The sequence below is a fragment of the Leopardus geoffroyi genome, chromosome A3, assembly GCF_018350155.1.
Source record: "Leopardus geoffroyi isolate Oge1 chromosome A3, O.geoffroyi_Oge1_pat1.0, whole genome shotgun sequence".
Classification (NCBI taxonomy): Eukaryota; Metazoa; Chordata; class Mammalia; order Carnivora; family Felidae; genus Leopardus; species Leopardus geoffroyi.
In genome coordinates this window covers 42,739,793-42,752,036 of record NC_059336.1, presented here as the reverse complement: position 1 = coordinate 42,752,036, position 12,244 = coordinate 42,739,793, and the positions used below count along the sequence as shown (strand labels likewise).

At 45.5% G+C, this 12,244-nt stretch overlaps 1 protein-coding gene across 1 annotated transcript in view; it reads right to left on the bottom strand.

Annotated features, from left to right (window-relative positions):
* Positions 1-12,244, bottom strand: part of PCSK2 (proprotein convertase subtilisin/kexin type 2) — a 273,542-nt gene that overhangs the window by 117,413 nt on the left and 143,885 nt on the right. The window contains exons 3-5 of the mRNA XM_045445369.1: positions 11,457-11,570; positions 9,182-9,290; positions 736-773 (exon numbers count right to left, since the gene is read on the bottom strand). Coding sequence (XP_045301325.1) covers positions 736-773; positions 9,182-9,290; positions 11,457-11,570 — 261 coding nt within the window. The remainder of the gene's footprint in view (positions 1-735; positions 774-9,181; positions 9,291-11,456; positions 11,571-12,244) is intronic.

Here is a 12,244-nt window from a genome sequence, read left to right as displayed (position 1 = left end):
AAAGTAACATTGAAAAAACCCCCTTAGATCTGGAGGTTATAGGAAAAGTACAGCTTAGTAATAGTTTGGATAATTTCAAGCAGACACAGCAGTGCTTGACTAGGATGCTCCCTGGGGTTAACATAAAGCAATCTCTTCATGTTGAAAGGGTGTGCAGGTTTCATCAGGAAAGCAGTGTTTGATTTGCTATGTAAGAAGTTAGAGCACGTGGGTCTAGCTGAACAGTGTTTATTACGATTTTCTGTTAATATGTCTTACTTGTCAAGAGATACCAAATGGTGTGCTCAGCGTTGCAGGGTAAAGTCGGGGTGGGGTGCTCCTAAGCACAAAAACAATAAAAAAAGATGACGTCCTTGCTTTCATAAAGCTACGGTTGCGATGTGAGGTGCCCCTCTTTTTGGCTTTTTGCGATTGGTTTTATCCAGCGAGAACCCAAACGGCTCATTTCCACCCTTCAATTCAATATCCTCATCGAGAGCTGATGGGAAACCTTGCCGAGGCTCTCTTCTTCGCCTCTCCCTTGTCTCTTGGCTCTGTTCTTTCAGACCCCAAGTTTCCTTATCATCTTCTCGCAAAGCCACTACCGTTACCTGCTGCCAGGCTCCACGCTTTGTCCCTTTGCTTCGGGCCTGAGCTGAGGCTCCAAGAGGGGCCGGGCTAGCGTGCAGGTGTGCGCATGCGTGCATGTGTTTCTGTGTGTGTGCCCCCCGCCCGTGCAGATCGGCTGGTACTTACATAGTTCGAGGCCAGGTCCGGGTGCAGGTAGTCAATCCCTGTGAAAAGAGCACCACAAAATGAAAGGTTAATACCTGCCACTGTGTCCTCCGGAAAGTTGCTCAAGAAAGTGCCCTCCTGGTGGGGCTGGCGCCAGGACAGTTGGACGGGTGAGCCCCTGTGCCTTAGTCCCCGGCTTGTGTTTCTGTTCCCGAGTGAGGGTGGGGCGTACCCACCAGATGCGTCAGAGGGGCGAAGCCAGTTAAAGCTGGGGCCCTGGGATAAGACTTCTGACATAAATGTCAGTACTAAGGGGCTTAGTGGCTGCAAGATGGATGGTTCATCAGAGCAGCGATCTAAGATTTGTGAAAATCCTGACATTTCCAAAGCACCAGCAGACATTTCTTTTGAAATGAAAGTGGCCCTGGGGAGGAAAAACGATTATTATTTAACAGGGTACAGACAGCCATGGATTAGGGGAGCGTCCTCTGGCATGGAGATAATAAGAGGAACATAGGCTGCGTGGGAAACGGCGATTAGGCAGAGAGCAAATGTCTTCAGATGAAGTGTCCTGGGTGGGAGCTGATGCTTGTCTCTGCGGAACGTGGCTTTCCAGGAAGCCCGAGACTTCAGCCTCCCTGCACCAGCCCCGTGCTTTCTCCTGGACGTGGCCTGTCTTGTTGCCTAAGATTGGTTATAAGGGTAGAATTACGAGCACCCGCGCATTCCATCACAGGTGAACCTCAGCAAGCACGTGGAAACTCAAGGCCACACTGGAACTCTCGTCCAGGTCTGCGGAGCAGAACCTTTGCAGCAGTTACACCTGAACATCCAGCCCTTTGCAAAACCGGCCAGGTTCCTGCACCACCTGACATAATGGTCACGAGCGTAGGTTTTGGAGTCAAAGACCCGAGTTTGGATCTCAGCAGTGCCGCCAGCTGGCCTGGTGACTTCAGGCCAAGTGCTTGGCCTCTCTGAGCTTGTTTTCTTCTCCACCAAGTGGGGGTGTGATCAGTGGCATTAGCTCCATTGACATTCAGTAGCTCTGTTGGGTTTGCCATATTTAAAAGCTAGAGGTATCACTCAGTGCCTCTGATAGGTAGCATCTTCCCTGCGAGCACACTGAGGCCTGGCTGCTGTTACAGCTTTGCCTCATGTAAAAAAGAACCAGTATCAGGATGTTTATCTCAAAAAAAGAAATCTTCCTTTGTTTTCTTCTGGTTACGCAAGAAATTTCTGGACTGGGAGTCACCATTCTACAGAACATATGTTACATTTTGCTGCTGATATTTTGACATGTGAAGGGTTCAAATGGCTGCCTCCTATAGTCTAAGAGAGTATAGCCTATCACTTCCCACCCACCATCCTCCTCCTCCCCCCCCCCCCCCGGCCCACGATTGTGCAAGGACAGGGGTTAGAAGATTCAAAGACTAGGGGCTCCTGGGTGTCCCAGTTGGGTAAGCGTCCTACTTCAGCTCAGGTCATCACCTCACGGTTGGGCAGTTTGAGTCCCACATCGGGTTCTGCACTGTCCGTGCAGAGCCTCCCTGGGATTCTGTCTCTCCCTTTCTCTCTGCCCCTCCCTGACTTGCGTGCAATCTCTCTCTCTCTCAAAATAAATAAATAAACTTTTTTTTTTTTTTTAAAGAAGATCCAGAGACTCATATTTTAAAGGTTGCAAGCCCTGTCCTGGACCCTAATTCAGAAATAGTCCCTTTCAGCTGTGGGATGGGTTGAGGATGAGCACAAGCTATGGAGACCAGCAGAACCAGTTATCTTCTAGGCTCAGACACTATAATAATTGTGAGGCTTCAGCCAAGCAGCATCATCTCCCGGAGCTTCCGTTTCCTCATCTTTGAAACAGGAATATTATGTACCTTGCAAAGCAGCGTTCAAGATGAGGGCCGATTCGTTGAAAGCGTTTAGCATGTAGTAAACACCCGATAAGTTATATTTACGGTCATCACCCTTAATAGCATCACCTACCACATCATTAGAGTCCTGTGGATAATTCAGAAGAGTAGAAATAGTTTTAAAAATCTCCTTGGTCTTAGACTATTGTGTTGAAGTCAGATTGTTGTACATATTTGTTGCAGTTGGTTATGGTTTGTGAACTAAATGTCAGGCCAAATATTTTGTAACATATAGATAAGTTAAACATAGACATGCACACAGAGAATATGTTTCTTTTCTAGCAGGGGGTCAAATTTTTTTTTTTGGCATAATTATACTTCTTAAGCTTATTTCTTTAGTGATCTCTACACCTCACATGGGGCTGGAACTCCAGACCCTGAGATCAAGAGTTGCATGCTCTGCTGATTACGCCAGTCCGGGAGCCCGGCATAATTGTCCTTCTATTCATGCTCATACTGTGTAAGAAGATCCTGGTGTATGTATAGCCACACCTATACCTCGGGAAAGCCAGCTACAAGCCTCCCGCCCAGACACTCTGAGGCAGAAGCATCCAGTACGCACAATCCCAGATGATACACCTCCCCAACAAATCAGGCTGACTTTAGACATCTGGGTATTTCCCCCGAGGGGGTGCACGGTTCTTGGAAGAACTCCAATACGAGGTCGAGGTGCAGAACGGATGGAGTGAACTCCTATTCCATGCAGGGAGTCAGTTTTTATTTTTATTAAAAAAAATTTTTTTTGAGGGACCCCTGGGTGGCTCAGTCGGTTAGGCGTCCAACTTCGGCTCAGGTCATGATCTCATGGTTTGTGAGTTTGAGCCCTGCGTCTGGCTCTGTGCTGACAGCTCAGAGTCTGGACCCTGCTTCTGTGTCTCCTTTGCTCTCTGCCCCTCCCCTGCTCATACTCTGCCTCTCTCTCGAGAATAAATAAACATTAAAAAAACATTTTAATGTTTATTTATTCTCGAGAGAGACAGACAGACAGAGAGAGCCAGCAGGGTAGGGGTAGAAAGGGAGGGAGAGAGAGAATCCCAATCAGGCTCCAAACAGTGCGAAGCCTGATGCGGGGCTCGAATCCACGAACCGTGAGATCGTGACCTGAGCCGAAGCCAAGAGTCGGACGCCTAACTGACTGAGCCACCCAGGGAGTCAGTTTTTAAAACACGATTCCGTGTTCTGATAGTGCAAGTCGTCTGGATCAGAAATTTTCTGAGAAATAGTAGTCTATTCTCTGTGAAAGGAAAATATCAAGGCAGAGAGATAAGAGACCTGAAGGAAATTAAAATTAAAATAAGATAAAATGTGCCTAATTAAAATGAAGGATCTTGAATTAGGTTGAGGGGAAGACTAAGTGTTAAGTCAGAATAGATACAGACTTTGGTCTAAGAAAGAAGAGATTATTGATAGAACCATGAGGGATGACAGACATGATTCAAAAAAGAAACAACGAACTAAATGAAGCATGAAAATAACGGTCTGGTAATTAAAGAGTATTTTAATATTTTTGTATACTTGATTATCTTTTCAGGTGGAATGTACTGAATACATTTTCTCAGTCAGCTCTTATTTATGTTTTATTTCTTGTATTATTAATGTATTCATTTTTATTCTTCACTCATTGGTTTATTTCCAGCAGTGAATGCCGGGCACTATGTAGGTCCTGGAAAATCATAGACTGTGTAGACACAGAATCTGAACTGTTCAACTATGTATGGCTCCCAGTCTACAGGGGGGGGGGACCAGCTCATTGCCAGCCAATCACAACACACTGTGGTATGCAAATGACAATTACTTCGTTATATTTTACATTAGTATCCTGTCATCAGTGTCAGCATTTTGAGAAAGTCTAATCCACAATAGCCCAAATGCTCAGGAAGCTCTGATGGTTCTGGAGACCTCGGGGAATTACCAAGGAGCTCCATGTACATATTCCTAGTTACAGTTCCTAGTTAGTAGTTTGGTTGAGACGTATAACAATACCACACACCTCCTTTGGAGGTAGGTGTGTTTTCTCCTCTTTCATCTGAGTGGGCTACAACTGCTTCTACTGATAAGATGTTGCATGACTTTCAAGGCGAGGTCAGAAAAGGCCAGACATCTTCCACCAGTTCCCTTTAGACACTGGTCCAGTTGGGGGAAGCCAGCTGCCATGGAAGAAGCCCATATGTCGGCCCGTGGTATGAAAGGCTCAGCTGAGCTACAGGAGCCAACGTCAACGGCCAGCTATGGGAATGAGCCATGGACGTCCACCCTAGCTGAGCCTTTGGATGACTGCAGCCCAGCCAACATCTGCCCACAACTATCTGATAAACCTCGAATGAGAAATGCCCAGACTGGCTCTCCCTGAGTTCCTGTGCCACAAAATCATGAGCAAAATAAAGAGTTAATCTAAGCTGCTAAAGGTTGGTGTCATTTGTTACACAGGAATAATGACTGGAACAGATACCCCAGTGGCCCTTCTGAGAACCATGAAACCCAAGTTAGGGGAGAAAGCACTGCTTTCCTATGTGATGAAGACTTCTAACTCTCTTGGGAAAGTGTGGCTGACTGCCTGGTCCTTAAGCTTGGACCTCCACTTAAAAGGAGGAGATCCCACTCACAAAGACCTACCAGAGGGCAGAGCCAAGGGTTGGGCTTCAAGCACTGAAGATGGTGGTTCAGATCAGTTTGGGTAATTTTTTGTCTCCCTTAGTTTCTTCATCTGCAAAATGTGGGTAATAGTACAAATCTTAGAGGATAATTGTGACTGTGTTTCTAAATTGTCAGACAGTGCCTAGTACACAGTGAGCACTCAAGAAATGTTAGTTTCCATTGTTATTTCAGCTTGACGTTCTCTCTGACCCTGCCTCCCTGGCCCTCAGTCTTACTTCCTTGGCTCCATCTGATGTTGACTAACGGCCTTGACTCCTGCCTTCGCTGACCATCTTTGACCCCGAAAGCCTGCACCTGTCCTGAACTGTGCCGGTGATGGCTGGTGGCTCCTATCCATCTCTGTGTCTTGTTATGGCCACATCCTGTTTTCCAGCTCAAGTTTCCAACGTGAAACAACTCTATTTGCAACAAAGGGGCTGAGTTGTTATCATTACGTGGGGTCCTTGCTGACATCTACATACATGCCCGGAACATCAGAGCAAACCCTTAAGAAATGCTTTCTGCCCCTTTGAGCCGCAGCTAACCGTGGAGGTACTCTCCTATTGATGTGTAGTGTATGGAAATGACATTAAGTTGCATCGAAATGAAAGTAAGAGATACGTGTTTTAAACGTTTATTTTGAGAGAGAGTGAGAGAACACAAGCCGGGGAGGGGCAGAGACAGAGAGAGAGGAAGAATCCCAAGCAGGCTCTGTGCTATCAGTGCCGAGCCTGACGGGCTGGATCCCATGCCCGTGAGATTACGACCTGAGCTGAAATCAAGAGTCGATGCTTAACTGACTGAGCCACCCAGGCGCCCGAAAGCGGATATTTATTGAGCATGTATTGAGTCATTGGATTTGGCAGAGAGGATGTTGGCCCAGTTCTGAGTTGTGCAACCAGAGAGCGTAAATGGCTTTTAAAACTGAGCTGTCTATAGATTGACTCTTCCACATGCAGATAATCAAATTATTTCCCATGGAGGCCAAAATAATGAGCCAATGATGATAAAATATGATGTTTATTTTGCTCTTATGTATGAAGGTCAGTATCTGTGTCTGTCTTTACCTTGGTTGGGAATGATATCTTGCTAAGCAAATATCTGGGAAATGATACCATACCATCCGCTGATGCTCCCAGCCTCACCATAGTGCTTCCCATTCTAGGTGTTAGGGCAGAGGTGCCCAATGACACGGTGACGGCTGTTAAGTATCGTCCTTGTTGCGTAGGAGGCCACTCGTGTCTCAAATGTGTTCGTCTTGCTATTCCACAGCGGATTTGGAGAACGGCTTGGTAGTCTTTCTCTTCTTCAGTTACCATACTGAATAAGCATGCGCTGAATTAAAGACGGTCACAAATCCTTCGTTTCTTTCCACAGCCAGGGTGTGGAACCTATTCCCCCTCCTCTGGGATCTAGCCCTGAGACCATTCATCCAACAGAAGTGGCAGAGTGATGCTCACTCATTCTATGTCCAGCCTACAGGTGGCCTGGAAGCTTCCACTTCTCATTTCTTAGAATGAACATTGGGTCCCTAAGCCATCTGTAAGAAATCCAGCCACCTTGCAGGGGAGACCGTGTCGAGAGGAGAGGTCCTGGCACTACGTGGAGCGGAAGGGAGGCCGAGCCATTTGAGCATCCCAGTCAAGCCTCCAGTCGACACTGGCCCCAGTTGCATTCTGACCCCAGCTGCGTAAAAGACCCCAGGGAGACCAATAACAGAACTTTCCAGCTGAGCCAGGTCAACCCACAGAACTGTGAGAGAGAACAGTGGGGTGGTTGTGTTAAGCCACTCAATTTTGGGGTGATTTGTTCTGTAGCAGTAGATGACCAAAAGAGCGGAGAAGTTAGGAGTTTAAGTGGGGGGCGGGTGGGCAGAGAGTTCAGTTCTGGGGGGATTCCCAAAGGCTACTAAAGCAGAAGAAATAATATCAAGCAGTAAACTCTGCTGAGACTTTCTTTCTAAAATTTTTTTTTTAATGTTTATTTTTGAGAGACACAGAGAGAGAGACAGAGCATGAGCGAGAGAGGGGCAGACAGAGAGGGAGACACAGAATCCGAAGCAGGCTCTGGGCTGTCAGCATGGAGCCCGATGCGGGGCTTCAACTCATGAACCGCGAGATCGTGACCTGAGCTGAAGTTGGATGCTCAACCAACTGAGCCACCCAGGCAGCCCAACACTTTCTTTCCTAAAGGGTTTGGCTTCTCAAGCCAGGAAAGGTGGATCAGAGTCAGGGCTCATCCTCCCCCTTTCTTCCAGTAAAGGAAGAATTCTGACATGGGCAGCACGGGCTGTTGGAATTTTTGTAGGAGCAATGTGCCTGTCTGTGGCTACTGCAGTGCCACTTTTAGGGTGCCCCTCGAGTCCCCCAGATGCTGTGTGATTACAATATATCCTAGGCAGACTTCCCCCAAACGTAGGTGCCTCTTTCTCCCGGGTGAGCTGGCTTAGCCACTTTTGGTTTCCAAAGCATTAGGAAGGAAGAAACAGTCATAAGCTCCCAACATCCAAGTTCACATGTGTCCTTTCTCCTGCAGAGCTCCTGTCTTCTTGTGAAAGCCCTCGGCCACCGGAGAAAGCTTTTACATCCACTTCAAAACCTCTCACACATCAGAAAACACAAGGCATTGTTTTTCTGTGGATATTTAATGAGACTGTGCGAAGACAGCACCAATTCTAAGCATGCCGGCTCCCTGTGTCACCATTAATTTGGCTTCAAAGGCTTGCTTTGGAGAGCATAGTGTTCTTTGAGGCGCTTCAGAAGGGAAAGGCTCCATTGTTTCATCTCTGTATAGGCTTTCTGTGTAATTGCGTCAATAGAGCACAGCCGCACAGGGGAGCTTTTCCTGGAGGATCCAGGCGGCTGATGAAGGACAAGAGTATCTCCCCAGTGACATGACCGCAGGGCAGAGATTCTCCAGGACGTTGGCAGAGCCAAGGACGCGTATAGTTACAAAAACACCAATTCATCAAACGCATTGGTTTTTGTATCACAAACTATAGGAAATAGTTTGTCTGGCAGGCATAGGGGGTAAAATAACATCTTATAGGGGCATATGTCATAAAATGTTTTCAAAGTCTGCTTTACCACGGTTCATTCTGAAAGTAGCAATAAAGTTGAAATTTCTCCAGACTCCAATCCTGTTACCAAAAAGCTATTTTGTGGATGTAAAGCCACACTGTGTAATAGAACTTTCTGTGATGATAGTAAAGTTGAATTGAATTTCAGCAGCCGCTAGCTAGCCCCTTGTGGTCATTGAGGACTTGAAATGAGGCTAAGGTGATTGAGGAATTGAATTTTTAATTTGATTTGGCCTTAATTAATTTAAACTTCAGTGTAAATTGCCACATATGGTCAGTGGCTATTGCACTAGACTGTGGATCTGGAGAAATAGATGATAAACACAAGTGGGTTTAGAAGATACTGGAGGTAAGGTATAAACAGTGGCTCAATAAGAAATTACAGGTCAGTGATGGTCAGTTTTCCTTCATTCATTTTTTTTTCTTTATTAATCCAATAAATATTTGTTAAAGGCATCCTGAAGTTTGAGGACCACTGATCTGGAGAAAGGGAAGGATTTTGCCACAATATAGATGGTGGTTGAGTTTAGCAGCATCTCCAAAACAGTGAATCTTTCTTAAAAAAATTTGTTTTAACATTTATTTATTTTTGAGAGAGACAGAGAAAGCAAGCAGGGGAGGGGCAGAGAAAGGAAGACAGAGAATCTGAAACAGGCTCCGCCCTGGGAGCGCAGAGCCCAGTGAGGAGCTCAAACTCACAAACTGTGAGATCATGACCTGAGCCGAAATCAAGAGTTGGACGCTTAACTGACTGAACCCCCAAACAGTGAATCTTTTATATTGCAAAGGCATGCAAAGACACACTTGCTTCCAAATGATGCAAAGGCTTTGAAATACTCACCATCATCCATAATTCCAATGGTGACACCTTTCCCTGTGTATCCCAGCTCCCAAGCTTCTGCCACATTCAAATCAAGGCCAGGAGTGCCATCGGCTTGCCCTGTGTTGATCTGGTTCAGGAATTCCAAAGCAGAGAATCTTGTTAGTCTGGTGCACCTGTCTAAATGTTTGCAGGGCCAACTCAAAGGCCAAGTCTTCCAGGAAACCATACTTCTGGATGTTTCCCCATCCACCTCTTCCAGCCTTCTCCCTCCATTTTTTTAAATGTACATAATTGACGTTTCTATGTTATGTAATTATGCAAACACAGTTTCAATCCCTCTATCTCTTGCATTTTAATGTTTATTTATTTTTTGAGAGAGAGAGAGAGAGAGAGAGAGAGAGCATGGGGGAGGGGCAGAGAGTGGGAGACACAGAATCCAAAGCAGGCCCCAGGCTCCAGGCTGTCAGCACAGAGCCTCATGCGGGGCTTGAACTCGTAATCATGCCCTAAGCCTAATCAGACACTTAACTGACTGAGCCACCCAGGCTCCCCTCAATCCTTCCATCTCTTATGATTGGATTGCTATCCTTAAACTCCTTAAAGCTGCTATTGCAAGAAACTCTCCAATTTGGAATTAAATGCTCACTCTTGTAGTCCTTATTTATACCTCATATTTTGAATTTAGCACATACTTTCTTGGATTATTCTTATTTGAATGTGATTTCCTTGCTCAATAACGATATGCTTTGCGAGAGAGAGCACATCCTATTTACCTTTAATTTCAGTACCACCACACCAAATCTTGCTTAAAAATGTCTGAGGAACTGATTAAAGATAGTTGGTTCACTTTTAGTGCTTGTTCTAATGGAGGAAAACAGTCCTTTCCCTAAAAAAAATTCAAAAAAGGAAACAAAGGAATTCCAGATAAATAGGTTCACTGCCTTCTTTTCATGCATCTTTGTCCTGTGCAGATTTTCTCAAAGATGAGTTGTGGAAACAGCACAGTCAGAATTTGTATCGGCAGAAGCCCACAGTGACCCGTTGCTAAAACGCTGTGTGGATGTCATTAGTGCTTTTTGCAAAAACGACTGGTCTTCCAGGCACATGTTAAGATTACACTCTCTATTACTTTGGAAGTTAGTAGAATGCCCACGTGACTGGTTTTGGCCAATGGAATGTGAGCTCGGGCGTCATTTGTCACATCCAGGCAGAAGCCTTAGGGCGCCAGGGTGTGCCCTGCTCCTTCCCCTTGTTGAGGTGCTCTTGAGAGCAGGGGTCGAGAGGGAGCTGAGATGGAGACTGGGTCCATGAGGAAATAGGAAGTGTTGGACGTATAGTGAGTGGGCAACAGCTTCAATTTGTTAAGCCAGTGTGATTTGGGGGTTGGTTGTGATTGCAAGACCCATGGTAGCCTAACCTGATTAACACACAGAAGCCTTTTTCACTTGCCCAGATCAGATTTGTGGGATTCCATGCCAAAAAGCCAAGGGCACAGTCGAGCTGTGAAGATCCAAGAGGTAAGTTGTGATGCATTCCCATAGAAGTATCAGTCCACAGGTCTATAATTTAGTCTTCTTTCCTGCTCATCACCTTTTGATTTAAATAAGGTGAAGCATCACTCGTATTTTAAAATTACTCACTCCTTTCCCCTCAAGATGGCCTGCAGACAGATTGGTTTAGAGGCTCTGAGTCTCTTTTAAATATAACCCAACCTGTCCAAATGGGCCATGGAGGACGCTGGTGGGCCAGAAAATATTCACTTCACCTGACAGATTGGACCTCCAGGCCTTGAATCCTGCATCAGTGAAGCACCATGGATGTGACTTCCTGCCATTATTTTAGGAAGAACTAACGGATGCTACTTTCATTGCTTTGGTCTTTGAGCTCTCTTGCTTGTCCCTTGTGAAGTCGCCTGATTCTTTCTCTTATGCCTGTGGTTTCATTATGTCCTCCCATCACTCTGCCTGTTGAAACCCTTGGATTATTCCCCCTAGACCCTTGACTCAACTTCTGCATGATTTTGCAAGTCTCTCCTCATGCACTGGTGTGCTTTTTCAGAGTCTGGGGCAATCTGATCAGCAGAGATCATGGCTATTTAGCAGTTCCAGAAGAAACAGATTAGGGAACATGATGTATGGGTGGTGATAGAAAATCAATATGTATCAGAGGGGACAGAGAGGTTCATGGAGTCAGATGCTGGCTGACATTCCATAGAATAATGAGGAAATAGAAATGAGTCTTTTATCCAAAGTCTCAAGGTGGGAAATGTTAGGAATAATACGGAGATGCTTACCAGATACCACTGCTTTGTAAAAAGAGGATCATTCATGTTGATGTCAATCTCATTGATGTCTCTATACCCCCGCTTCTTTCTGTCAAATCCTTCCTGCTGCAAGGCCATCTTTACCTGAAATGACATATTGGCAGAACACCTGAATATCAACCTGAACACCTTCTTCTGGAATTCATTTCCATGAACTCAAATTCCATTTGTACATAAGGTGTTTTCTTTTTTTTTCTGCAGAAGCCAAGTTCATCTCCTGTACACTCTGCTCTCTATGATTATTTTCTGAAAGCATTAGCTCCTCTCTGTGCTGAACAAATTGGCCTTGGTGATGCCTCAAAGTAAGTTTCTTTAAAATGAGAATTCGACAGAGAAAAGTACTCTCAAGGAAGAAAAGGTGGTAGGGGTTGTTGAGGGAAATAAACAAAGCAACCCAATACTTCTATTAAGTAAGGAAGCTTGATGTGGATTCAGGGAGGGAGAGAGTGAAAACTGCATGGATTATTTTTCTGGAAGGCTTTCGAGCCTTTATGTTTGTTGACAGGATTGTGCTGTCACATTTGGGAATCAGCCAAAACCAAAACCAAGACTGAACCAGACCAAACCAAAACCAGACCGAAAGAAAACCTGCGTGGAGAGCCAGCTAGTTCACGGCACAGCTTTCGAAGGTAAGTGAGGGATCTTTGAAAAGAAACGGACGATGTTGCCGTCCTGGCAATGACAATACTTCAATTTTTGGAAAGTCAGACAGGACCCCAAGCCCTTGGATGGAAATGAAACTTAGGTGCTGAATTGTT